This window comes from Hemicordylus capensis, chromosome 1 (genome assembly GCF_027244095.1).
Source record: "Hemicordylus capensis ecotype Gifberg chromosome 1, rHemCap1.1.pri, whole genome shotgun sequence".
Classification (NCBI taxonomy): Eukaryota; Metazoa; Chordata; class Lepidosauria; order Squamata; family Cordylidae; genus Hemicordylus; species Hemicordylus capensis.
The window spans coordinates 306,509,134-306,534,528 of record NC_069657.1 but is presented as its reverse complement, the minus strand read 5'-3'; the positions used below and the strand labels follow the sequence as shown (position 1 = coordinate 306,534,528).

The 25,395-nt window shown below is 44.9% G+C and overlaps 1 protein-coding gene across 12 annotated transcripts in view; it reads right to left on the bottom strand.

The window, feature by feature from the left end:
* Positions 1–25,395, bottom strand: part of KCNQ5 (potassium voltage-gated channel subfamily Q member 5) — a 576,092-nt gene that overhangs the window by 64,084 nt on the left and 486,613 nt on the right. For all 12 annotated transcript variants that reach the window (XM_053286867.1, XM_053286878.1, XM_053286866.1 and 9 more), the window contains 2 exons: positions 10,529–10,639; positions 2,305–2,400 (listed from right to left, as the gene is read on the bottom strand). In XM_053286867.1, coding sequence (XP_053142842.1) covers positions 2,305–2,400; positions 10,529–10,639 — 207 coding nt within the window. The remainder of the gene's footprint in view (positions 1–2,304; positions 2,401–10,528; positions 10,640–25,395) is intronic.

Below are 25,395 nucleotides of genomic sequence, written 5' to 3'. Positions count from 1 at the left end.
CATCTGCGCTAGTCCTGAGGGTTCACAGCAGTGTTCTTGAACCAGGTTTTCATGGAACTCTTGCATTCCACAAGCATTCCCCAGAGGTTTTGTTTCATTTTACAACTTCCCACCTTAGGCATTTCACTTTCTCCTCTTGTGCTGGCTAGTCACCCCAACTCCAAGAGTGGGGGTGTTCATGTGGCCCATTTTAGTTTCATGACACATCTTGGTGACCTTCAATCATTCAGTGCTGGATGTTCATAACCAGTCTTTATTTGTGAGTGTTGTGACAAAACAGGTATACAAATGTTCAGAATTACATTTGTGTTAGTTCTTAATTTTCCAATTGTCCAATGATCTTCAATAATCCATTTGGGTTATCATTATGAATTAGTTTAAAGTTTTGCCTTTGAGTTCTGTAATTGTTAAATAAATTACTTATTACAAGTTTTTATTTGTTTGTTTTTTACTTTGTGTGGGGATGTTGGGAGAGAGGGTTGGGGTCAACTTTTTCTTTGTATCCATCCATTGTGAATGCTGGACTATATTCACATTAGTGATAAGCCCTGGGACAACTGAACTAGAGGCTTACACCCTTAACAGTGTTCTGGAATGAATCGGTAGTATGTGCAGTACATATGCCAAGCTAGCTTCTAGTTCACCGTAACTGGCTCATAATAGTGTACTCATTATAAGTGAGTAAGGACTGAAGAGGAATTTGTACCCCCACCCTCTGAATGTGAAAACACATAGATTCTTGATAATCAACCTGTATTTTAACATTACCTTGCAAAGATTCTGAGAGCAGCATGTATTTTCCCCGCTGTGTGTTTACTAATAATATAAAAGAAGACCCTGTGCTGGCCAGGAACAGTGCACTGGGACTATCAACTTGGAGCTTGCTCAGTGGTCATGTGATCATAACAGTTCTGGCATGTTCCTTTCCCATTCTGTTATGTGAGTGGGAATACTCTGACTGCTTAGACCTTACCTCCAAGGCTAGCACAAATGACAGGCTGGGGAAATGACTGATTGATCCCTAAAGAGACATTTGGCAGCTGTACTTCATGGGCATAATCCAGCATAATTTGGGAGTTGCTTCTGCTGCCAAAATCCTTTAGAGGAGATATTATTTGGTTTTCTAAAGAATAATGAGAGCTATACACATCCAGAAAGCAAGCACATCAAAAATGAACATGGGAACACAGTTCTGGATCCATAAATATTACACTTAAAAAGGAAAGGGAAAAAAGAATAGCTCCTTGCAGCAGCAGACTGGAAATTCATTTTGGATGTAAAATGCTTCTTGATTTAATCTAATGTGAAAAAGCCAGGGAATTGAATGGATAGCTTTCAGCTCAAACCAACAAGGTGAAATCTACTGATCTAAAATTAAACATAATTCAATAGTTTAAAACATCAAATATGCTAACATTTCAATTGATTTATTCCATTCCTTGTGTATATCAATATCACCGCTGCCACCTCCGCCACTAAGGTGCCCTTCGTTTTAGGGGGGGGGAAATTATGTTCAGTCATTCAAAGTGTTGCATTGACCGATAGAGGTGTCTTCATTCGAAATGCATGCATTACCCCTTGGCACTCTATTACAATTCCACTACTGAGATCTAATGGAACATGGACAAATATGCTGTACCACCATTTATTCCTCAGTTCTGGGTTTTTCTAGAAAACTATAATGGAAACTTTCATGCAAAACATCATACAATTTTTATCCTAGTTCTTTTGGAAGAATTTTTTTTGGTGGAAAGTACAACAGTACATTTATCCAACACTGCTGGACATGAAACATCAAATACATCAAGTTCAGCTGCAGTGAAATCAATAGGAGTTTTAATGCTGATTTCAGTGGGGCGTGGTGGATTGTACCCAAGGTTTCCTATCCAACAAAGCACACACAGCAGAACAGGGGCTGAGTGTACACAGTTCTTTTAAAAAAAAAACTAAAATCATGCCAATTGGCAATTTAGCAGGCAGGTGGGAGCAACAGAATCTTGCCCTTATTCATGGACATCTGACTGGCAGAATTTCAGTGTTTAGAAAAGGATTTCACATGTGCCATCCCAGCTCAACCAGAGTGTATATTTTTGATTTTTCCATCTAACGGGGGTATGTATGTGGAAGCTTGGTTCCATGTACATATGGCCCCTACTTGATTGAGGTAACGTGTTTGCTGAACATGCTGTGTTACGAGAAATCATCCAAGTAATTTTTGTTTTTCTTTTAAACATTGCATAACAGGGATTAATTATCCTATTCCCTAACAAGAACTTTTAAAAATATGATTCACTTGCCACTTACTTGAATTAAACTGGCAGCAGGATTCCTTCTTTTCTCAAAATGTTTCTGACGATGCTGCTCCTGCACTTTTAATGCAAATCCTGACCCAAGAATGCCCTGGAGTAGAGTGTAGTACAACAAATGCTCATAGTCAGGAGGGTAATTTTGGTAAGTATTATAAGTACACAAGCTCTAAAATCACCCATCATGGTTTCGTTCACGAATCATTGAAATGGCACTCTGGACACTATCTTAAGATAACCAAGTGCATATGAAAGGGCCAAATCGCCAAACAAGATGGGCTTGTGCTGAGTCTATATAAAACAATGGAAGTGGGCAATTTAAAGCACAATAGGAGTGAATGGGGAGGGGCTGCGGAGCCTCTTCTGCACTCACACTCCCCGGCTCCATAATCTCATTTCCCCATCCATTTACCTTCCAATAGGGGGCACTAGTGGTCTTGGTGCCCATTGGGAGAAAAATGTCTGCTTAGAGGCAGTTTTGTTGGGGGGGGGTGGATCAGCCTTCTCTACTATGCTAAAGCTTAAGTGGAGCCTTACAGGGCAGTGATCTTCACTATTTTTCAAGTGGGAGCAAAAAAACCTCCAACGTATGAGTCACTTTCCACCAAGCTAACCTCAGCACAATGCTGTGCTTCTCCCAATGCTGGGGGTTGAGGAAGAGGCTGAAGGAAGGCTCTTTAAGAAAATGGAGTCCTGTCAAACCTCAGCTCCAACTTGGAAGGCACACATGGGGTTTTGGGAAGTGTAATCCTTCCCAGTGCTCTATCCATATAACTCTATGGGGAAAGTGCTGGGAAGGACTACACTTCCCAGCATTCAGTGTGCACCTTCCAAGATGGCATGGGGCTTGAGAGGGCTCCAGTTCCCTTAAAGGAACCCCACCAGTTCTAGGCAAAGCACAGCATTGCTTAATGAGACTTGTTGCCTCCTCACTGTGCCAGGCGGGCTGCAACGCATATTCTGTTTTGCAATTAGTCAGGGATCCACCCTTAGAGATGATGGGAGCCATCACGGTTTCTGTGTCTTGCAATGAAGAACACTGTTATAGGGATTCAGCAGCAATCTGATTCTGACACCATCACCTCTCATTTGGCCCAAAGTCCACAACTAAATGTTATCTGGTCAACTTGTGTTTTCCATTTCAAATTCCAGCTGCCACTTTCCCGCTGTAAAGGGAGGTACGGAAAGCATGCTTTGCAGGGGAGAACTGGCAGATGAGAGGTGTTGCTTAACCCTTTCATGTCTACTGTTTTTGCCCCACATTTCCCTCCCCTCCACTGGTGTTTCAGACATTTTTCAACATGCATATGGAATCCTGTTGGGGGAACAGGGCAGGTGAGGAAATGCAGGGGGGAAATGACAGACAAGTGGAAATGAAACACCTTCCTCTCAAATGCTGCTTCTCCCCTGCAAGGTTTGCACTGCTTAACATGCATTTGACACTTTCACAATGTGCTGCCCAGTGCTCAATCCCCTTTGCAGTGGAGAAGCAAGGACTGAACTTCTTAAAACTACACATGCTTGTGAGTGTTAGATGTCCTTCCAAACAGAATCAACTCATTTTGTGCCAAAGCCAGCCCCATGGGAGGCAAATCTGGTTGGGACTGGGGTGTGTGGAGAGGGAGAATTATATTTTTGTGAGTGGGAATGCTCCGATTGCTTGGATCTTATCTCCAAGGCTAGCATAAATTGCTGTCTGAGAAAATGACTGATTGATCCCCAATCAGTCATTAATTTTGGACATTAATTTTGGGTATAAAATTTGATTTAACCTAGTATACAAAAAGCCAGGGAAATGCTCTCCCTCACTGTGAATGTGACAGGGCTGGGGGTAATTTTAACTGAGATGATGTGGAGGCAGTATTGTTTTATAAGTCCTTTCCTCTTGCAGGAGTTCACAAGAAGCAGGAAAGAGGAGTACATAAGTCCAAGCTACATGATTGGGACCATTCCTTTGTCCGAATGGGTTTTGGGTGTACCATCACGTACTTGTTTGTGACTGTCTGTTCTCAAATAATCTTTCTGGGGGCTGGCACCTAAGAAATACAAGTCTCTGGGGTAGGGATGTACACCGAATTGCTTCAGTACACATCCAAGGGCAGTGAGGGGTTCCCTTAAGGGGAGACACATGTGCTGACGCCATTTACATGCCGATGCTGTGCAAGGGATGCTGGGGGACGCAACCCATAAGCGCAATGCAACGTTTCAAAGGAGCAAGTGGCACAAGCTGCCATGTGTATGGAGGTATTTCCGCTTGAACAGTGCCACGGTGGGCCGGCAGGGGCTTGGAGGATAGCAATAGCAATAGCAATAGCACTTACATTTATATACCGCTCTATAGCCGGAGTTCTCTAAGCGGTTTACAATGATTTAGCATATTGCCCCCAACATTCTGGGTACTCATTTTACCGACCTCGGAAGGATGGAAGGCTGAGTCAACCTTGAGGATGGGCAGGTAGGACGTGCCTGCCTCCCTTTAAGGGAACCCCTTGCCCCACGCAGATATGTTTTGGCGCCATGGAGCCAAAGCGTTTTGGTATCTCTTGAAAGAGGCGCCAAAACGCTTAATTAATAATTAAAATAAATAATTAAATTATCTTTTAATTAATGAGGACACTGATATTATTTCTGTTATGGCCAAGTTTTGTTATATTATTTGTAAAATATGTACTGGTTTACTGTAAATGTTTGCTGGTCAATGACCGAATAAACTTATAACTAACTTCGGGCTCATCCCTACTCTGGGGGCTTCCCATTCATTGCCTGACAACAGTGAACCTGACTCTCAGTTGTGAGACTTGCTTCTGCATGGCTCTGAAAGGCTTGAGCAGCAATCTGGTTTGATTGCCCCATGGGGGCAAGTGGGTCTCCAACAGGCGGATTCCATGATGAGCTCGTCCCATTGGGGGGTGGGCCTTGAAGTGGGTTAGGGGAAGCACTGTCGGCAACTGAATCTGGTCAGATCATATCCCTACTGGGCGAGACTAGTGCCTGCCTTGGCATTTTGGAAGAGACATCCAGGATTGGAGTGGCTTCTCAACTTCCTGTTTTGCATTCATCTCAGAATGGCATTGGGCAAATGCAGATGCCCAGGGATCTTACTTGGGGTGTAAATTGGATGGCTAGAGTTGCAACAAAGCCTGGGGTCCACATACCAGTTCCAGCATCTCTGGCCTCATTGGAGCCTGCTTACGGGGGAGCTGGGGGATGGGGTGCTGCCATGCTAAGGCTGGCTCTCCCCTTGTTTTCTTTTTGACACCCAGCTGGATTCCCAAATACTGGGCCACATTCATGCAAAAGACGTCAAGTGGGTCTTCGGATATTATGGAATTGGCTGGCCGTGTGGCAGCAGTGGCCTCGACTTCATCAGCAGAACCTTTCGTGCCTCAATTGGGCGGAACTGTAGATCATGTGCACCCGACAGACACGTCTAATCAAGCTGGGAGCAGCTACACCAATTTGGGACAAGTTGCTGATGGGCCATCTGTGCATGATGCCATGGACAACACCCAAACCTTTCCCCAGGAAATACATCAGGACTATGGGAGAGGTTTGGGGCCTTGACCTACAGATTGGGGCATCGTTGCTGAACCAAAACTCAGTGGGTCAGTGTGAATTCTGCATTCTGTTGGGGCAACTGGTCCTCCCAATGTAACCTGTATATGATGGTATCAGCTCCCCTGAGTTGTCACTTCTAGCACGTCACCAAGGAAAAGATCTGGAGAGGGGAATTTGTTGATCGGTTTTCCCTACTGTTTAGGGATCCCGAGTCCAAACTGTTGGTGAAGGATGGCATTCTTACCACCCAACTGAGGGAAGTGGGGCAATTTAAGCAACCCAAAGCAGAGAAAAACTGGGTATCTGGCTTTCTGGTTACACTATTTTCATGGCAGTTGTGTTGGAGGCCCAGCCGTAGAGAGCAGCATCTTTGGTAAAATGCGTAGGCATTATTCACTGGGCCTGCAGTTCTTACTTGAGTTTGTCCTGGCTGTTGTATGACAAGCAATTTCAAATATGAAGTGCAGTGGATCAAGTCCTCTTTTGAAATAGGATGGATGGGGAATTGTGGTGGGGCATCATGTCCCAAGAGGGTGGCCTCGGGCAATCGGACTGACAGTGGCCACATCCTGTCTGTAGGTACGGCTAGGGGCTTATATTGGAGAGCAGAGGCTGGCAAGTAAGGAAAGGGGTTTGCTGGGAATTCAGTGTGAATGGGAAGAATCTTCGCACTCCTTGCAAGTACAAGCAGGAGCACTCCCAATGCAGGCATAACCACCCAGCATCTAATTACTTCAAAGGTGGGGCTGCTCACATGTCACCAGGCACCCTACAGGGCAAGCCAGGATGGGCAGGCAATGGGAGCTGCTAACAAGGGCCCCAATGCCAGTGCAGCTACAAGCTCTACTTACACCAGTGCAGCTACAAGCTCTACTTACACTTTTACCCTGATTCGGCCCAGTGTGACATACCTTCTAGAAGGTTTTCGAGCTGGTTTTTTAATCCCCTACAAAGGGCCCTGGCTGTTCCACCTTTCAAAAAAATTTGAAATCTATGGAAGGATTGGAGTGAGTTGTACAGCACAAGTTGGATAAAGACATTAGGGCTGGTAGAGTGTTGGGTCCGCACAAGCAGATCCACGCAATTGGCCTCTGTGCATCCGTGGAAGCTGGAACCGTGCCACCACCCCATTGGATTCCCTTTTACAAACATATCCCCTCAATCCTGAACTGGTTCGCCACAGACTGGGCTTGGTTAGGTTTGATCACGGATTGGACTGCCTCCTGTCCAGTTCACAATCGAACTGTCAAACTGGCATAATTCAAGGTGAACCGGTTCGAGATGGAATGATTCATGCATTCTACTAAATGCATACTAAATGCGACATTAAGTCTGCCTTCCGGTTTTTACCGGTTCACCCTGAGGATTTTGAAGTATCGGGCTTTCATTTTGGGGGGCACTATTACTTTGATAAAGCCCTTCCTATGGGCTGTTCAATTTCATGATCTGCATTTGAGCATCTGAGCACCTTTTTGCAGTGGTGCTTTACGTTTGTTTTGGGCTTCCCTGCTGTTTTACATTTCTTAAGATGATTTCTTGTTCTGATGCACCTGCCTGTGGTGAGGGAGCTGGAAGGCAGGGTTGCATAAGTAGCTTGGGAAAGTTATGTTAATTAAGTTATGGAGGCCAGAGTGAAAGATCATTGGCTTATTTTGTAAGATGAAGTTGAATCTTTAGTATTTATTATAGTTGGGAATTTATGAAAGGGGGTTAACCTCCAGACCTATCAGCTGGGATACTCCCACACCTTAGTGAGTAAAGTTTACTGGGCCCTGGGTAGCCCAGCTGCACGTTGAGACGGCTGAGATTCCATGTGCATGTTAGTTAGACATGACCTCCTTCCCTGCCTTCCAGCTACCTCATGCCCAATTGACACCTCTATTTAAATTCAGGTCAGACATTTGTCTTTGCCTGTTTTACCCAAATATTGGTGTGTGGCCTCTTCATTGATCTCAGTGCAGTCGAACATATAGTATTCAGCTCAGTTCTTCTTTTTCTGTGGCCTGTTTGCCCACTGAAAATTGTCACCCCCCCTACTTCAGGGGCAAATTGTTGTTTCAGGGAGAGATCAGTGGGAAAATGGGATGCAGAAAAAGCTCAGCATGAATCCTCCTACTGCTTGTGTACACTTGTCTTGACTGAATTCTTCCCCCGCACACAGATATTTTACACATACAGCACTTCTGGTTAGAAGCAGGGGCGCACCTAGGCATTTTGGGAGCCCGGACCTGAAGGGTTGCGTGTGGCTGGGGGGCTTGGCGGGTAAGAGCCGAGCAGGCATCCCCCGTGGTAGCAGCGACTGGTGGACCAGTCCAGTCCTGACTGAGCACAGGCAAGACGCTCCGGTGTGCCTGTGCAGAGTGAGTCTCAAACGTCGTAAGCCTGTGACCTCATGGACTTGCGATGCTTGAGACTCGCACTGCACAGATGCACAAGAGCATCTCACCTGTGCTCAGTCAGGCCTGGACAGGTCCAGCAGCTACCGCTGCTGCCATGGGGAGGCCTCAATACCCTCCCAGCCGTGTATATGGTGGCAAAATTGGGGCAGGCAAGGGGTGGATGGAGAGGCCCCCTAGGACATTTGGAGGCCCCCCTCCCAGCGCTGAGGACTGGACTTCTGGGACAAAATCCAGTCCTCAGCCCTGGGGGGGCCCCAGCACATATGTCCTGGGGGGCCCTCTCCTGAGGACCAGACTTTGTCCCAGAAGTCTAGTCCTAAGAGTGCTGCTTGATGGAAGCATGCTTCTAGCATATATGTTTGCATGCATATGTAGTTTGGCCCTCATTTAAATCACTGAAACATAAATGCTTAATTGTGCACTCAGATTCTAATGCTTTTAATTGAACTTAAGAGTACAACTTTCTCTGGAATGAGCTCTTTTACTTTGATCCAGAAAAAACATGAAGATAGGAAACGTGCAAATTCAGTAAGTCTCTTGTTTACTTCTGCCAAATTGTACCACCCTACAATGCATGAAAGATCGCTATTTAAATACCTCCAAGTTTAAAAAGTAGCTTGTAATGCTGTGGAAAGTAACACTTTTAAAAAATCAAAATCAATTAGCAAGTTTACATCATTTTTGGGGTTTTGTATCTCAATAGTAATTACAACAGCTCTGCAAGGTAATACCCTGCTATTATTCCTATATTACAAATGGTAGCCTGAGACTGAAAGATAGTAGGCTGCCAAATAAGCATGACTGACCTAGTATTTCATCAAGGGATTTCTAGGTTATTGCACATGCTTTTAACTACTATGCTACATCAATTAACTGGGTGGATGCTATCCCACATGCACAAGTAAAAGAACTTCTTGAACCGGGGATGTTATTTTATCCTATTAGACAGCCAAAGATATATACAGTGGTCCCTCGACCTACGAACTACTCGACTTACGATGTTTTCGAGGTACGAATGACAAAAAAGACCAGAAGTCGTTGCCGTTTTAGATGCAGCTTACTCGACCTACGAATTTTTAGATGTGGCTTCCTCGACTTACGAATGTTTTCAGACCTCCGTGGATGCGCCCTTCGACTTACAAAAATTTCGACCTCCGAACGTGCGTTCGGAACGGATTAACATCGTAAGTCGAGGGACCACTGTACAAGATTCAATTTACTGTGCCTTCACATCTGCATTATTCTTTTTGATCAGGTTGTGTATGTGCTACTAAAACTTTCAACTAGGTGTCAGTATCAGCAGGCAAGCAAGCTTATCCTCCAGGTATGCATATTCAGAGGGATTTAAGCAAAGCATAATTGTACAATTTCCTTCAAGACCAATAGCTGGATTTGAATTTAGAAAACTCAGAAATCATATCCCTGTCTACATGCTCTAAGGCGAATAGACTTCACTCTAATAATAATTAATATGGAATAGAGTGTCTGCGGGGCATGGAAACAATGCAGTTAATGATTTTCCCACTTATTTCAGCTTCTCAAGTGAAATGGTTGAGAATACAGTATTCTAATTCTACTGAAAAGCTCAAGAGGACAGTGTAGTGTTTTTCTTAACCTTCTGCAAGATGAGTAAAATTTCTTCTAGATGCTTTTTGGCAATCTGAAAAAATGTTATAATTGCTTATGCCAAGAAAGCGGAATGAATATGCCTGAAAAACATACATATTGATTCCTAGATCCTCACTGAGGGTATGATTACATACCCATGCTATGAAGTGTGTTCTTGGACAAGGCAGATATTTTTTCCCTTGGGGATACCTCTGTGTTGACAGCAGGAAGCTAGCTCTGCAGCCTACAGAGATCTGCAGTTGTCTTTATCAACCATGTGGACAGATGGGGAATCAGGGTGGGATGAATCTTCTGGCATTTAGTGATACTGGAGACTGAATGCATCATATCTGGTAAGCACCACACAAACATGCTCCCCACAAAAGCTGCTGATTATGACTATGAAGGTTTATATGGATATATTAGTGAACTAAACTTTTGGATATGTCATAACATTTTAAACATTTGCCATAGGATTTGAATGAGCTTTTAAAGCAGCTTGAATTTTGTTAAAGGATTGTTCATTGCAGATGAACAATGATAGAAATCCTGTATTCACACAAATATATTGAACCAGATTGTTAGCATTGTTTTCTACATCATGACAGCTTAGTATATGAAGGTTCTTAAGATTTAAAGACTTGTAAATATACTCACAGCAGGTAATGCAAAGAAAGAAATGCCAAGCAATGCAAATCCAGCAGAAAGCAGCCTTCCTAGCCAAGTAAGAGGAGTTTTATCTCCATAACCAATTGTTGTCAATGTGATCTGAAAGGAAACACATGTAAATTTGTTTTTAAATGTAACTCCCGCAGTGTTAGGCAATTATTAGGCAATTATCGGCCTGTCTCCAACCACCCATGGTTAGTCAAGTTGATTGAGAGGGTGGTGTCCTCTCAGCTCCACTCAGTCTTGGAGGAGACAAATTATCTAGATCCATTTCAAACTGACTTCCAGGTGGCGACTGCCTTGGTTGGCCTGATGCACGATCTCCAACTGGGACTCGACAGAGTATTGTTGGTCCTTTTGGATCTCTCAGTAGCTTTCGATATTATCGACCATGGTATCCCTCTGAGTTGCCTGAGAGAGTTGGACTGGGGTGGGAGGCACTGTTTTAGAGTGATTTCACTCCTATCCCTCAGGTGGATTTCAGGCAGTGCCACTTGGAGACTGTTACTCTACAAAGTGAGAACTTATGTACAGAGTCCCACTGCTCTCCATATTGTCTTCAATGCTTTTTAACATTTACATGAAACCGCTGGGAGAGATCATCAGGAGATTTGGTGCAGGGTGCTATCAATACGCTGATGACACCCAAATCTATTTCTCCATGTCAACATCATTGGGAGATGGCATAACTTCCCTAAATGCCTGCCTAGGAGTGGTAATGGGCTGGATGAGGGATAAGAAATTGAAGCAGAATTCATACAATATGGAGATACTTATTGTGTGGGGTCAGAACTCAAGAGATGATTTAGATCTACCTGGCCTGGAATAAGTTACACTCCCACAGAAGGAACAGGTATATAGTTTGGGAGTACTCCTGGTCCGAAACATCTCCCTGGTATCTCAGGCTGAGGCAGTGACTAAGAGTGCTTTTTATCAGCTTTGACTGATATGCCAGCTATGTTATTTCTTGAGATAAATGATCTTAAAAAACAGTGGTGCATATGTTGGTAACTTCCAGGCTTGATTACTGCAATGTGCTCTATGCTGGGCTGCTTTTATATGTAGTCCAGAAACTACAAATGGTGCAGAATGCAGCAATCATGTTGGTCTCCTTGGCAACCCAAATAAATCATATTATTCCTATTCTAAAATAATTCACTGGCTACTGCTATGTTTCTGTGCAATTGGGGTTTTTTAATTTTAATTTTATGTAAACTGCCTAAAGTGGTTTTATTAGGTGGTTTATAAATCTAACAAATAAATGAATCAGTATGAGAAAAAAGCAGACACCGTAAATGCCAAGAATGTTAACCCTGCACTGGTTAAGATGCCACACAGAATCTCAGTTTATTTCAAGGAACTTAGATTACTTTTATTGTCTGAACCCATGCCATGACACTAATCACAGTTTATTTATGGCTGTCTAACCAAGACCTGAACCCTAGATTTGAGGTTGGCTTGTATACCTAGGTTAAGCTTAACTTTAGTTCTGCATCACATCTGAACTCACTCTCAGATTAAAGGGTTGTTTCTTGAACTCCTCCCCGCAAGAGCTGCTGCTCACATAAATGCTAGCCCAGAGCAGCTGTGAAACATGGCTGCTCTAGGTTGCAAGTGCCTCCCCTGGTCTGCCTAGCAAACTTTTAGGTCTCCTCTCTATTTTTTGCCTAGAAATAAAGCTGCTAAAAGAATTCATTATTCCTTTTAAATTCAGAGGCTTTTTGATGAGATAATTAAAAAACTCTGCTCAACAAGCACACACAAACAAACAACTACAAATGGGTCAAATGCATCCCATTGTGATTTTTACCCTGAGGCAAAACATCCCAGAAGGCTCATCAATCAAATAATCTATTAAGTTGTATTTTGGACAATAAAGTGATTCCAGGCGGAGGAGGGGAGAGATGGTGTTTGGAGCAGTAAGTCACAGCAAAAAAGTACACTTTGGGTTAAATGCGGAATAGGTAGGAAATGGTTAGCTCTGCTCGGTGAGCAACTGTAGATGGGTGAGGGGACAGCTAGTACAGCCAGAAATGTTTCTCTCTGCTTATAAACTGTGCCTAGAGTTATGGAAGAACTCTCTATGAATGACACCACTCTGCATAGCTACAGATGACGCAGAGGTGTAACTAGGGAAAACGGCGCCTGGGGCAAGCACTGAAATTGCGCCCCCCCCCCCCCCGCCGCGCGCCCCCCGCCACCCCCGGAAATATGGAAATGTGTCACAGCCATAGTCAAATGTGGGTTGTGGGCTGCATCCATGCAAGTATACTGGGACAGGAAAAAGGAAACATGAGGCTACAAGGCTCTTTAGAAATATATATTTTAAAGAAATGTCTTGCACACCAACAGCCTAAGTTTGCAGTCCTCATGGCCAGAAAATAAATGCTTTTAAACATAGTAATAGGTTTTGTGTCCCAAAATGGAAAAGACAAGACAGGTAGAGGTGTAACTAGGGAAAACAGCGCCTAGGGCAAGCACTGAAATTGCGCCACTGTCCAAGCAGGAATGATGGGACTTGTAGTCAGCAATATCTGGAAATCCCCGTTAAAAGGAACACTGTACCATCTAGACATGGTTGTTGATCAAAACCTGAAAACATGAGCCATCTCTGTAAAGGACTTAGAACAACAGTCAGGAGTTATGTGAGGATTCCAAGTGTCATTTTCTCTGTCTCGTATCATGCTTTTTAAAAAACATGACTTTGTCCTAGACTAGAGGATCACCTGCCCAAATAGCCACTAGCAAAATAGGCGAAGAAGAAGGTGGTGGTGGTGTGTGTGTGTGTGTGTCTATAAACCAGTGAATGATTCCTGCCAGCCTTTGTCTTATGATGACTGTTGGCTCATGATGGGGTATATGTGCATTCACCACAATAGTGCTTACTTTTGACACCAAGAGGGAGGAGGATACATTAGTTTGCCACACTAGACAGAGGAATTTGCAACAGGAGCAGACAGCCAAGTTCTGCCAGGGCCAAAACCAGCCCCTGCCAAACTAAGAAATCATTGTAATTTGCCCCTTCCTGTCACAAGCAGTGTGCTGTTCTTTTATTATTGACTCTAACTCTCAGATATCGCAGTCATGGATGGAAAATTCAGGGTCAATTTACAAGAGACACATTTTCTACATGGAAGTTTCTTCTGTGCAGGTGCTGTGCAGAAACCCATGTGTAGTGATCAATACATATGTAACTATTCCGCCAGGGGCATAGCAAGGTTGGAATGGGTCCAGAGACAGGATTTCAAAATGGGCCCCCAGACCCTCAAAGTCCAGGGCCTCCACACATCCCAGGCCCCCAAGGATTTAAGTCTGATGTTTCAAAATAAGTATGCTACCTGGAAATACATTTCACTGAATACACGCATGCACACTTCACAGTATATAGTGATATACATTGAGTACTATATATTTGTGCTACTTTTAATGCCTAGAACACATTAGCAATGCTAATTATTAAAATGGACCCCTTGTTGCAGATTAGCAAATGATACTTTCAACCATGCAGGGTGAGCCTTTGTTTGTTTTCTCAGAATTCTGAACAAATTCAGTAAAGTTTGATTCCAGGAGTCTTTTCACACCAGGCTTTTAAAGCCCTTTAACACACATCTCCTCTGGAATAGAGGTGCTGCATTCACATGTTGGCCAGATTTACCCTGAAGTCCCTGCAAGTTATTGGGGAGCAGTTCACACACAAGAAAAATAAAATAAAATAAAATAAAATCACAACACATGCTTCACAGTTCTCACTCAGACCTTCTGGATTGCAAAATAACTTGAACATAAGTGCATTTATGAATGAATGAATGAATGAAAATAAATAAAATATACTTGTTCCAGAAGTGTTTGTAATTTTCTGACATGAAACAAGCCACTTATAGGCCTTTTTAGATAGTTTTTGTTTTTAAAGCCAGCACATTTTCCAGTCTGTTTTAAATTAAATATTCAGAGACTTCTCAGTCTCGCCCCACCCACCCCCATATCAAAGCCCTATGGCAAGCAGATCCCTATATATGGGGGTAACCACAAAAAGGAATTCACAGCCTACCTAGCAATGGCTGTTCTGGATGGTCTGGTCTGGGCAGAGGGTCTGCTGCCTGCTTCCTCCTTCCTTCCTTGCTTGGGGCCTACTCGAGTTCAGGCTTCAGAGAGGCCTACTCGGAGGCCTCTCTGGAAGCCCCGCCCACCCGCCGATCAGCTGAGAGGCGGGGAGAGAAGAAGAGCTCTGCAGTTTGCAGGCCTTGCCGATCCTAGGCCTCTTTGCCGATCAGCCGGAGCTGGAGGCAAGTGGCTGAGGGGCCCTGGGGCTGGGCAGGTGGGCAATGGGGTGGGGGTGGCAGGGACTGGTATGGCGCCCCCCCCAATGGCGCCCGGGGCACGTGCCCCCCCTGCCCCCCCCAGTTACGCCTATGAGATGACGTCAATCATCATAGGAAGGAATTGTAAAAAGAGTTTTTAAAAATTAAATTCACATACTTTGACTAGAAGCCAGACCAAGACTGAGGGTTTCCCAACCCTCAAGAGACATACAGGAGGACCTCGATATTGTGGGGATTCCGTTCCATGGTACAACCGCAGATGCGGAAACCGCAAATATCAAGGCATTAGGCCAATGGGGAATTGGGGGTTAGGTTCCTGGTTTGAAGAAAATGGTTAAAAAACAGAGGATTTTGGCGGGAAGGATGCAGGGGAAAGCTGCCTACCATCTTAGCTGCTCCCCTTGAGTTGTGCTATGCCCCCAAATGCCTTCAAATTGGCTGAAAATAACCTCCCCCCCTTTTTAAACAGAGCCATTTTGAGGCCCCAAACCATCAAATGGCAGCTGGAAATGACCTCTGAGGTCAATTCCAGCCACCCCTGACCTGCAAGGTTGCCCCCCTCTTTCCCCACCGTGTATGCCAAGGTCGGGTATCTTTTACCCATCTGGATATCGAGGTCTGCCTGTATTTTCAGGGTGCATTGAGGGCAGCAGAAAGAAAGGAGGCCAAAAACTGTACCTTTCCAGTTGCATGAGTGAAACTTTCTTCCCCTCATGCACTGTTAGTCTGAATCCTGCTTGATGTTTTTAAAGAGTCAGGACATGCGAATATTGCTAGAGTCTGGGACAAGCTTGTTGGAGGGATTCAACTGCTTGGGGGAAGGTAGAGATTGTTACTTAGAAATCAGTACTATACTGAGCAGTAGTCAGGAAAAGTGCATGGTCAGTGGGTGTGGAGGGGAGAGAGGGATTGAATGTGGCATCTCCGTTTCCAAAAGAACTTGTGCTCCACACACCCTTTGATGTCCACACACCCTTTCTAACCAGACCATGGTGAGGGAATAGCTGATAGGGCAATGTCTTGCTAGCAGCAGGACAGGAAAAAGCAGGCTGGCCCAAAATCTGAGCACTTCATGGGCAGGAGAAGTGCAGGACTGTATGGACATTGTAGGGAAAGATCCCCTTGCACCAGATTATTGTAACACAAGGAGGAAAAGTGTAGTATCTGTGTCAGGATCTCAGCCATGAAATGTAGTGTTATGCATTTCCCTTTGTAGAAGGCACCGAGCAGCTATCTTGCGTGAGAGTTAGTGGCTTGTATCAAGCATTCTTTCTCCCTCTCATCTCTGCTGGGCTCCCTTGTTTTAGTTAGTGATATAATTAACTGCATCGCCATATCAGCATTCTGTGTGAGAACCTTGCTCATTAAATGGTCTCTCTGTGCACCTGGGCTGGCAATGCTTTGCTCATGTGTGTCTATTTGCCAGCAAGTGGAGTTTATTTGAAATCAACTATAAAAGGCAGCCTCTTTGGAGTACGAATTGAATCTCACTGATGGACTAGTGCATAGGTGCCTTGGACCACCACCAAGAGCCACATTCCCTACTGCAATGGGATCCCCAGTAGCGTGTTTTTTGAGGGATGTAAGCCTTTTACCCCTAATATGTGTACAGTGACATATTATATTATTATCTTTTAAAAAAAATTTTTTACCTGTAGCCCCTTCATGGTGCATCCTAAAGGCTCTGGGGGGTGTCTGCAAAGGTTCCTCCTTCCCCCGCCAGCCTCTTAATTCACCGTCGCAGCCTGTCCCGGGCTGATTTTCGGGCCTGTTTGGGCCTGCAAAGATCGGTGTGATGGCCATTTTGGAGGCTGCCACACATGCTCAAATGGCCTCTGTGAGGCCTGACAAGGCCTAGGGCCTTGCAGGGACCATATGAGCATGTGCGGTGGCCATTTACAAAAAAAATTTTTTTTTAATGGCCACCGAAAACAAAATGGCCACCGCGCATGCTCAAATGGCCTCTGTGGGGCCTGGCATGGCCTAGGGACTCACAGAGGCCATTTGAGCATGCATGGCAGCCATTTTGTTTTTGGTGGCCATTAAAAATTTTTTTTCATTTTAAAAAATGGTGCCCCCCTTCAAGTGGTGCCTGGGGCACATGCCCTGCCTGCCCCACGCTAGATACGCCCCTGCCTACATACAACCAAGAGATGTGCCAGGCAGGTGTTGGGATGTCCTGACAGGAGCTCTCTTGGCGTGGCTGCTCTTTCTTCATGTGTTCTAGGCTGGTATAATTTGAACTGGCCCTATGAATGTGTATATAAAGTAAGTCAAGGAAAGCTCATGAAGAAGGTATTTCTTTACACACATTAACCTGTATTAGCTTAAAAATTACATACAATGAAATCATGACCATAACTATAGCTTATATGCCTGGCAATAAGCATGGCAGTAGTTGAGTAGGGGCTATAGGTCAGTGGTGGAGCACATGTGCTGCATGCACAAGTGGATAAATTTGGTGGTAGCCTTACACAGCTAATTGAAAAAGTGTTTTATGCCTCCTGAAAAGCAATTAAATGAAAAGCAATTGTCCCATGTATACCTGCACGCCTTTGATATGTCATTGAGTAAAGCAAAGCAAGTGTGAAAAGAGATAAAGAGGCGTGTCTCACAATCACAGAGACCTGCCTGGGGAGTGCGGGCTTAGCCCACTCTCCCCGCACACAAGCAGCAGTCTGCTCTGGGTGGCAGAAGCGGCTGCCCACACAGCTGCCGGCTCCGTTACGGAGCCAGTGGGTGCTGGGGGGAACGGGGGCCGATTGGCCCCCAGAAGCTCCAGCATGCCCGGAGCGAGTGCGCAGGGCATGCTGGAGAGACCCCAGGAGCCGGGAGGCAGCTTTTCGCCTCCCCTCCGGGGGCCTACTTGTGAGCAACCATGGCACAGAGCCATGCCACAGCAACTCATGATTGCTAAAACTGGGTTTGCAGCATGCTCACTTCGCAAACCCAGTTTAAGCAACGGGCTACAGAAGCAGGTGACCTGCTTAGGAACCACTGGGCTTGCAGCTGAGCCCGGTGGTTCTCACGGGCTGCAAAAATTGGGCTAGGCGCCCTTAGCCCGATTTTTGCAGACCGTGTGAATAGCCCCAAAGTATTGCCTATTCTACAAAGATATTCTACAGTGGCCTGGACACATTTGTTGGTACCCCTAGAAAAAAATCATAAATAATTGGATTAGAGTGATTTTTTTAAAATTAGCTGTTTTCTTTAATTAGTATCACACGTCTCCAATCATGCAATCAGTCATTCAGCCTACTTAAATGAAGAAAAGTAGTCACTCTGCTGTTTGGTATCATCGTGTGTCCCACAATGAACATAGACCAGAGAAAGCAAAGGAGGGAGTTGTCTGAGGAGATCAGAAAGAAAATTATAGACAAGCATGTTAGAGGCAAAGGCTATAAGACCATCTCAAAGCAGTCTGATGTTCCTGAGACAACAGAAGTTCAAGGTCCATGGGAATGTAGCCAACCTCCCTGGACGTAGCCGCAAGAGGAAAACCAGAATGGGCAGAAGGATAGTGAGAATGGCAGACAAAAAGCCAAGGACAACTTCCAAAGAGATACAAGCTGAACTCCAAGGTCAAGGTCCGTCAGTGTCTGATCGCACCATCTGTCACTTTTTGAGTGACAGTGGGCTCAATGGAAGAAGACCCAGGAGGACTCCACTGTTGAAAGAAAAATATAAAAAAGCCAGACTGTAATTTTCTAAAATGCATATTGACAAGCCACAATGCTTCTGGGAGAAAGTCCTTTGGACAGATGAGACAAAACTGGAGCTTTTTGGCAAGTCACATCAGCTCTGTGTCCACAGACAAAAAAAATGAAGCTTTCAAAGAAAAGAACACCCTACCTACTGTGAAACATGGAGGAAGCTCGCTAATGTTTGGGGACTACTTTGCTGCAGCTGGCACGGGGTGCCTTGAGTCTGTGCAGGGAAAAATGAAATCTCAAGACTATCAAGACATTATGGAGCGAAACATCCTGCCCAGTGTCAGAAAGCTCTGTCTCAGTTGCAGGTCATGGATCCTCCAATAGGATAATGACCCAAAACACACAGCTAAAAGCACCCAAGGATGGCTAAGAACAAAACATTGGACTATTCTGAAGTGGCTTTCTATGAGCCCTGCTTTGAATCCCATCAAACATTTATGGGAAGAACTGAAACATGCAGTCTGGAGAAGGCGCCCTTCAAACTTGACGCAGCTGGAGCAGTTTGCTCAGGAAGAGTGGGCCAAACTACCTGTTGACAGGTACAGAAGTCTCATTGAGAGCTATAGGTATCACTTGTTTGCAGTGATTACCTCTAAAGGCTGTGCAACATAATATTAGGTTAAGGGTCCCATCATTTTTGTCCATGCCATTTTCATTTGTATTATTATTTGAAATATTCTGTTGCATCAAAACTCTAAAGCAAAGTCTGGTTTTTGTTAAAATGATGGGTACCAATTACGTTTGTTAGTTTCAAGTTATTTTAGAGACAATTGTGGGTTCTTCTTTTTTCGTGGAGGGGTACCAACACATTTGTCCACGTGTGTATGCATGTAAAGGGTTCCAGGTTCAATCTCCAGCATCTCAAGGTAGGGCTGGCGAAGACCCCAGTTTGAAATCCCAGAGAACTGCTGTCAGTCAGTGTAGACAACGCTGAAATAGCTGGATTAATGTTCTGGTTCAGTACTGTTGCTAGCTGTGCTTATTCTGCCTGGCTCCCAGGAGCCTCCCTGTTTGCCGTTGCATCTCCAGGCTTGGAGATTGCACTTTGGATATGCTCAGGAACTTCACAGCAATGTAAGCTCCCAGTTTATGGTACACAATGGAGGACAGGTCACTTAGTTGGTAATGGGCTAGTCACCCCGAGATTTGGCTACAAACAAAGCAAATTAGAACGGAGATCAAGATACACATACCCTCTCCATGCAGGAGCCCCAGCTAAGCAGCCTCCAGAGTTAACTACAGCCAGTTAACTGGCATCCAAGGCCACTCTAAATTCAGAGTGAACTGCTTTAACTCCCCTCATCCTCTTGCAAGAGATAACGACATGCTAATGAGCCAATTATGCTAAGCAGGGAGAAAAGTAGATAAGGTAGTGGAGCAATGATATCCCCATCACAAAGAAAATGAGTCAGTGACATAGACCCAGAGGTGTATCTATTGAAATTATTGATAGGATTACTGGAGAGCCCATCCAGGCACACAGGGGTGTAGCTAGGGGAGAGGGGACCTGTGTTCAGCCCTCTTCCTGGTGTCCCCTCAGGGTGAGGAAGATAATGAAGAAAATAGGGAGAGTTGGAGCTGGGGGGCCCTCTGGAGCTTGGAAGCCTGGGGTCCTTGAACCCATCTGCTCAATCGTAGCTACACCTCTGCAGGCACACATACTCTTTTGCACACCTGCATACTCTGATTTTCATCACAATCAGCCTTGCACACAGAAGGCAATCCCCACATTGTTACATACAGGAAAGAGCGATCAGACACAAGGCATTCCGTGCAGGTCCATCCTGGCACTTTTAATCAGAAGGAAAGGGCAAGAGGAATTTGTCCCCAAGGCATGTTTTGGGATATAAGTATCTCCACTTCCAAGAACCAGTGTGTTCCCTTGTGCTTTACACTTGGGACTCCATTGTGTGCTCCCTTGGGTTTTTAACCTGGTACTCCATTGAGCACTCCTTGTGTTCTCCTGCAACCTACAAAGAGCTTGAAATCACTAACAGCTTGGGTGATCTGCTGTGCACTCGCCACTGCAACTGGGGGTTTCCAGTTTTTTGTGCCACTTCCCAGATTGTTCCTCTTACTAATCCATCCATCTTGACTAGCCACCACAGGAAGCTGGCCTCATGGAGGTACCCTCCTTGTGAGTACCTCCCCCTCTATTAATCTCTGCAACCCTCCTGATTTCAATCACACTGTCTTGGAGGATGAGATTCTGCAGCCCTCCCTGGAGTCCTCAAGTCCCATCGTCCAGATCAGGTGAAGGTGAACGTTTGCTCTGCAACTGGGCCCTCTCTATCCCTTTCATAGATCTAAGCTACCCACTATCTCTCTCACAAGCCTCTTTCTCTTGCCTGCCTGGGAACAACACAATTAGGACTTGAAGTTAAAACGCCTCGTTGCAGTTAAATGTATTTTTGATAGTAATATTGCTTTAACCACATATTTCTTTCTTTTTATACCCCTCCCTACAATAAATATCTTTTTATTTTGAAACTATAACCTCGTCTCAATCCAGTCATTTCTTGAGACCAAACGTTTGCACCAATTAAAACTGGTGGCGCTTACCCCCTTTAAGAGCTAATTCCCCCACAAAGCCCGAACATTGGGGTGCTGACCAAATACCCCAGGGCAGTTCCATTAACAGAACAAGGCACCTTCATATGCTCAGAAAAGAGATTTGTAGGGATAGTTTACCTGGCCACCATGTTTAAAGGCATCCTATTGTACAGTTTTTAAATATAAATATAAATATAAATATAAATATAAATATATACACACACACACACACACACACATACACACTTTTGGGAGAAATTATGACACTCTGCAGAGGCCACAATAATCACCTCTCTTATTGGTGGAACCCTTCAGACAAGCAGAAAAGCCCTCATTCAGTATGCAGTTTGTTTTTTCTTGATAAATGTGATTTGCACCACAGATGTTGAGAATGGAAACTCAGTTGTATAGCAATCACAGTCACATATTGCATAGTTCCTGTGCCATCGCAGTGCCTTCACACACCCACACACCCTTTTTTGCTTCTTGAATGGAGAAACTAATTTCATTTCCATTTACTACAACTGCACAGCACTTAAGCATGTACACTCAACTCCAGACAATCAGGTTACATGAATATCTGGCGCTTTGGCTAGACAGTGTTCCAACTGCAAAAAGTCATACTGGCTGCTACTTTGTGTAAGGGCCAATCCATAGCTTTAAGATAACAGAATAATAGTTAACACTTCTGAAAGTTTTCATAAAAATAAATAATGATATATTAATATCATTTCCCAAAATGAATGTAGGGAAAGTAAGCCTTTAATTGTTAACAAGGGAGTAACTAATGCCTTTCCTTTCCTTGATGGACTTGCAGTTTCTTAATGTTCTTCCCTCAGCAAATCAGCATAAGCCTGTTTTATCAGGAATGAACCTGAATAGTCTGGCTTTCATCCAGGTTGCTATCACTGCCAGACATTGGAGAATAGGGATATGTTTCCAAGCTATATTTGATGAAAAGAAGAGGAGCTTATGAAAAAGACAGAGCCAACTATCATCCATCTTTAATGACATAGCAGGCTCATCGTCTCCTCAGCAGAGAAACTTACTATGGGCCCTGTAGATCTTTATATAATTGAGGACCCTCAGAAAGAGAGAACAGCAGCAATCTCTCTCTCAAAAAACAAAATTCAACCTGTTATTTTGCACTTTCAATAAATCCTGAAACTCTGACAAGAAGAGCATATCTTAAGTGTATCACAGTCTCCTTTCTTCCTTTGAACTATGTTGGTTTCCAACTTCAGGTTGGTTTTTAGACAATACACAGATGTCTCAATGGTAGAGCTTCTGCTTTGCATGCAGAAGGTCCCCGGAATCTCAAGGTAGGGCTGGGAAAGACTCCTGCCTGAAACTGTGGAGAGCTGCTGCCAGTCAATGGCCGCATTTGCACATAATGAGGAACTGCAGGTCCAATGGACTCATGGTTCTGCTCCCCCGCTCTCCTGTCCACATGTAGTGGGCGGGAGACTCTCTGCAGTCAGGGAGACTGAAGGCAGGAGGGGTAACTGGCTGAGTGGGCTTCCTTCTGGACTGAAGGACAGCCCTGGCAGCCAATTGCAGCTGGAGCATGGGAAGAGCTTTCTCCCTCAACTCCGGTTGCAGCAGAGTGAGACTGTGGGCAGCATTTGCATGTAACCCTAGCACTGCCAAACCATAGGTAGGAGTGGCGAAACCCACTACAAACCAAAGGTTCATATAAGAATCTCAGGAGGGAAATCTCAGGAGGCGTTTGGGTCTGAACTTCAGTTGCACACATTTGGACAATAAAATATTTCAACCTCAGGCCCATTCAACTCCGGTTTTGCGTTACATCTGAATGGGCTCAATGTAGACATACGAACATAGGAAGCTGCCATATACTGAGTCAGACCATAAGTCCATCTCGCTCAGTATTGTCTACACAGACTGGAAGTGGCTTCTCCAAGGTTGCAGGCAGGAGTCTCTCTCAGGCCTATCTTGGAGATGCCAGGGAGGGAAATTGGAACCTAAATGCTTTCCCCAGAGTGGCTCCATCCTCTATGGGGAATATCTTACAGTGCTCACACATGTAGTCTCCCATTCGTATGCAACCAGGGCAGACCCTGCTTAGCTAAGGGGACAAGTCATGCTTGCTACCACAAGACCAGCTCTTCTCTCCTATAGACAATACTGAGCTAGATGGACCAATGGTCTAACTTGGTATGAGGAAGCTTTCTATGTTTCTGTCTTCACAAGTTCACTTCCCAGCAAAACTCTGCACATTATTTTTCTTTGCTACTGTAATAGTTAGAGCACCCAGAAGAAAATTAGAGTGTAAGTTCCCGAGGGCAGGAACCAGTCTTTTGCTTATGTTCCTCTGTAAAGCACCATGTGCATTGCTTGGAACCAAACTGTTCTTCAGCAAATGTGCTGGAGTTGAAATATACCTTGACTGCAACAAATATGGAGAGATATTTTTCTTTAAAGCACAGTGACAAAGTTCAGTGTGCCTTCAGTAGCTGTGGAGTAAAATGGTCTTTTTGTGGGGCATGGTCTTGGTGCCTTTTCTGTGGAAATGGCTACATTCCCACAGCAGCAGCACAAACTTGCACTCGTTAATTATAGTTGGAAAATGTAGAAGAGGCAGAACTGGAAGACTGGCTTCATGTGTGTCACATAGGATACCACTGAAGCTGTGCAGTGAAAGCTGGGATTTGTGCTACAACAACAGAGGCTTGGGAGCTTGCAATCAGGAGGCTGCAGAGGTCAGTCACTGGTGATTTCGGAGTGGAGCCACAGCCCTGAGCTGGTTAAGGTTCACTTTAGGTCAGTTCTAAGAAACACACACCAGTCACACACCAGGGATGCTCAGGCATGGTGAGGATTCACCATGCTACCAGGATCAGGTGGTGGAGGTGGCACAGCCTGGAAACCGGAGTAGCCTTCATTGGCAGAGATTGGGAAGCAGGAATATGAGCTGAAGCAGCTTATGATGAGAACTGCAGTTAGCCTCAGGAGTCCAGAGGCAAAAGGCAAACAGGATACTTAAGTCAGGGCTAGCGTGTACCGCAGCAGTCCTTAAGCAGGTGCTCAGAAAGAGCCATTGCTACCAGCAATGCCCCAGCCTCAGAAAGCAGCTTAAATAGGCTTGGGAAGAGCCACACTCTTTCCTGCCTGCCTACTCCAAACAAGACTTGCTCCATCTGAGCTGCTTCCCCTTGAGACCTATTAAAAGGCAGGCGTGTGGTGGCCAGGAGATCACTTCTGTGTTTCACCTGCAGATTTACCCTGACCCGATGGTGCCTGCAGGACTGGGGGTTTAGAGGGGACTCCCTGGGAGTTCGAGGAGTTGGGGTTCATACTAGGGATGTCCCTATGTCTGGTGGTTCATAGGGGACTCAAGATGGGTACCTCATCCTTGGGGAAAGTTCTCAAAGTAGGGGCTATGGTAAGCCCTGATGGTCCTGGAGTCTCTGTCAGCAGGTCTGATCCATCAAGCATGTCATCCGTGGAGTCCCCTGGATGGGAGATGCTTGGGAGTTCCTGAGAGTGGTTTCAGCCGAGACCTCTGGTTCAGAACGGTCTGGGGTGATTCCCACAGGTTCCTCAGGCTAGAAATCCTCATCCGGGGACATCCCTATGTTTTCCGACAGGGAACTGTGGGATTCTAACTGTGCCCCGGTGCGGGTCTTGACACCCACAGAGGTCTGGGAGCTTGCAACTAGAGCTTGTGAACAGGAGACTGCTAAGAAAAATAAGGGAGTTTGCAGGGGAATTTAGCAGGGAAGGGTGCGGGGGAGACCAAGTGCTCAGGGGCACCAAGCAACATGGACAGTGAAGGAAGGTAGAAGGAACAAGGGGGTCAGCTACCTAGGCATTAGTCCTAACCAACAGGGAATAATTGGTTGATGATGTGGAAGTGGGTGGGCCTTTGGAGGAAAGTGATCTTGCCATCTTGGAATTCATGCTATCAAAAGCAGGAAAAAATTCAAGAAGTCAGACTTGTACTCTGACTTCAGGAAAGCTGATTTTAATGAGCTCAAGAAAAAACTAGATAGGATCTCATGGATAGAAATGCTAAAAGAAAAAATTGTTGAAAAGGGATGAGAGATTCTACAAAGGGAGATACTGATGGTACAATCACAAACAATTCCCATGACAAGGAAAAATGGGAGACATCTCAAGAAACTAATGTGGATGCATAGAGAACTCTCTGAGCAGTTGAGAAGCAAAAAGGACACAAATATGAAATGGGAAAATGGGCATCTAACCAAGAAAAAAGTACAGAAGAGTGGCCTAAACCTGTAGGAAA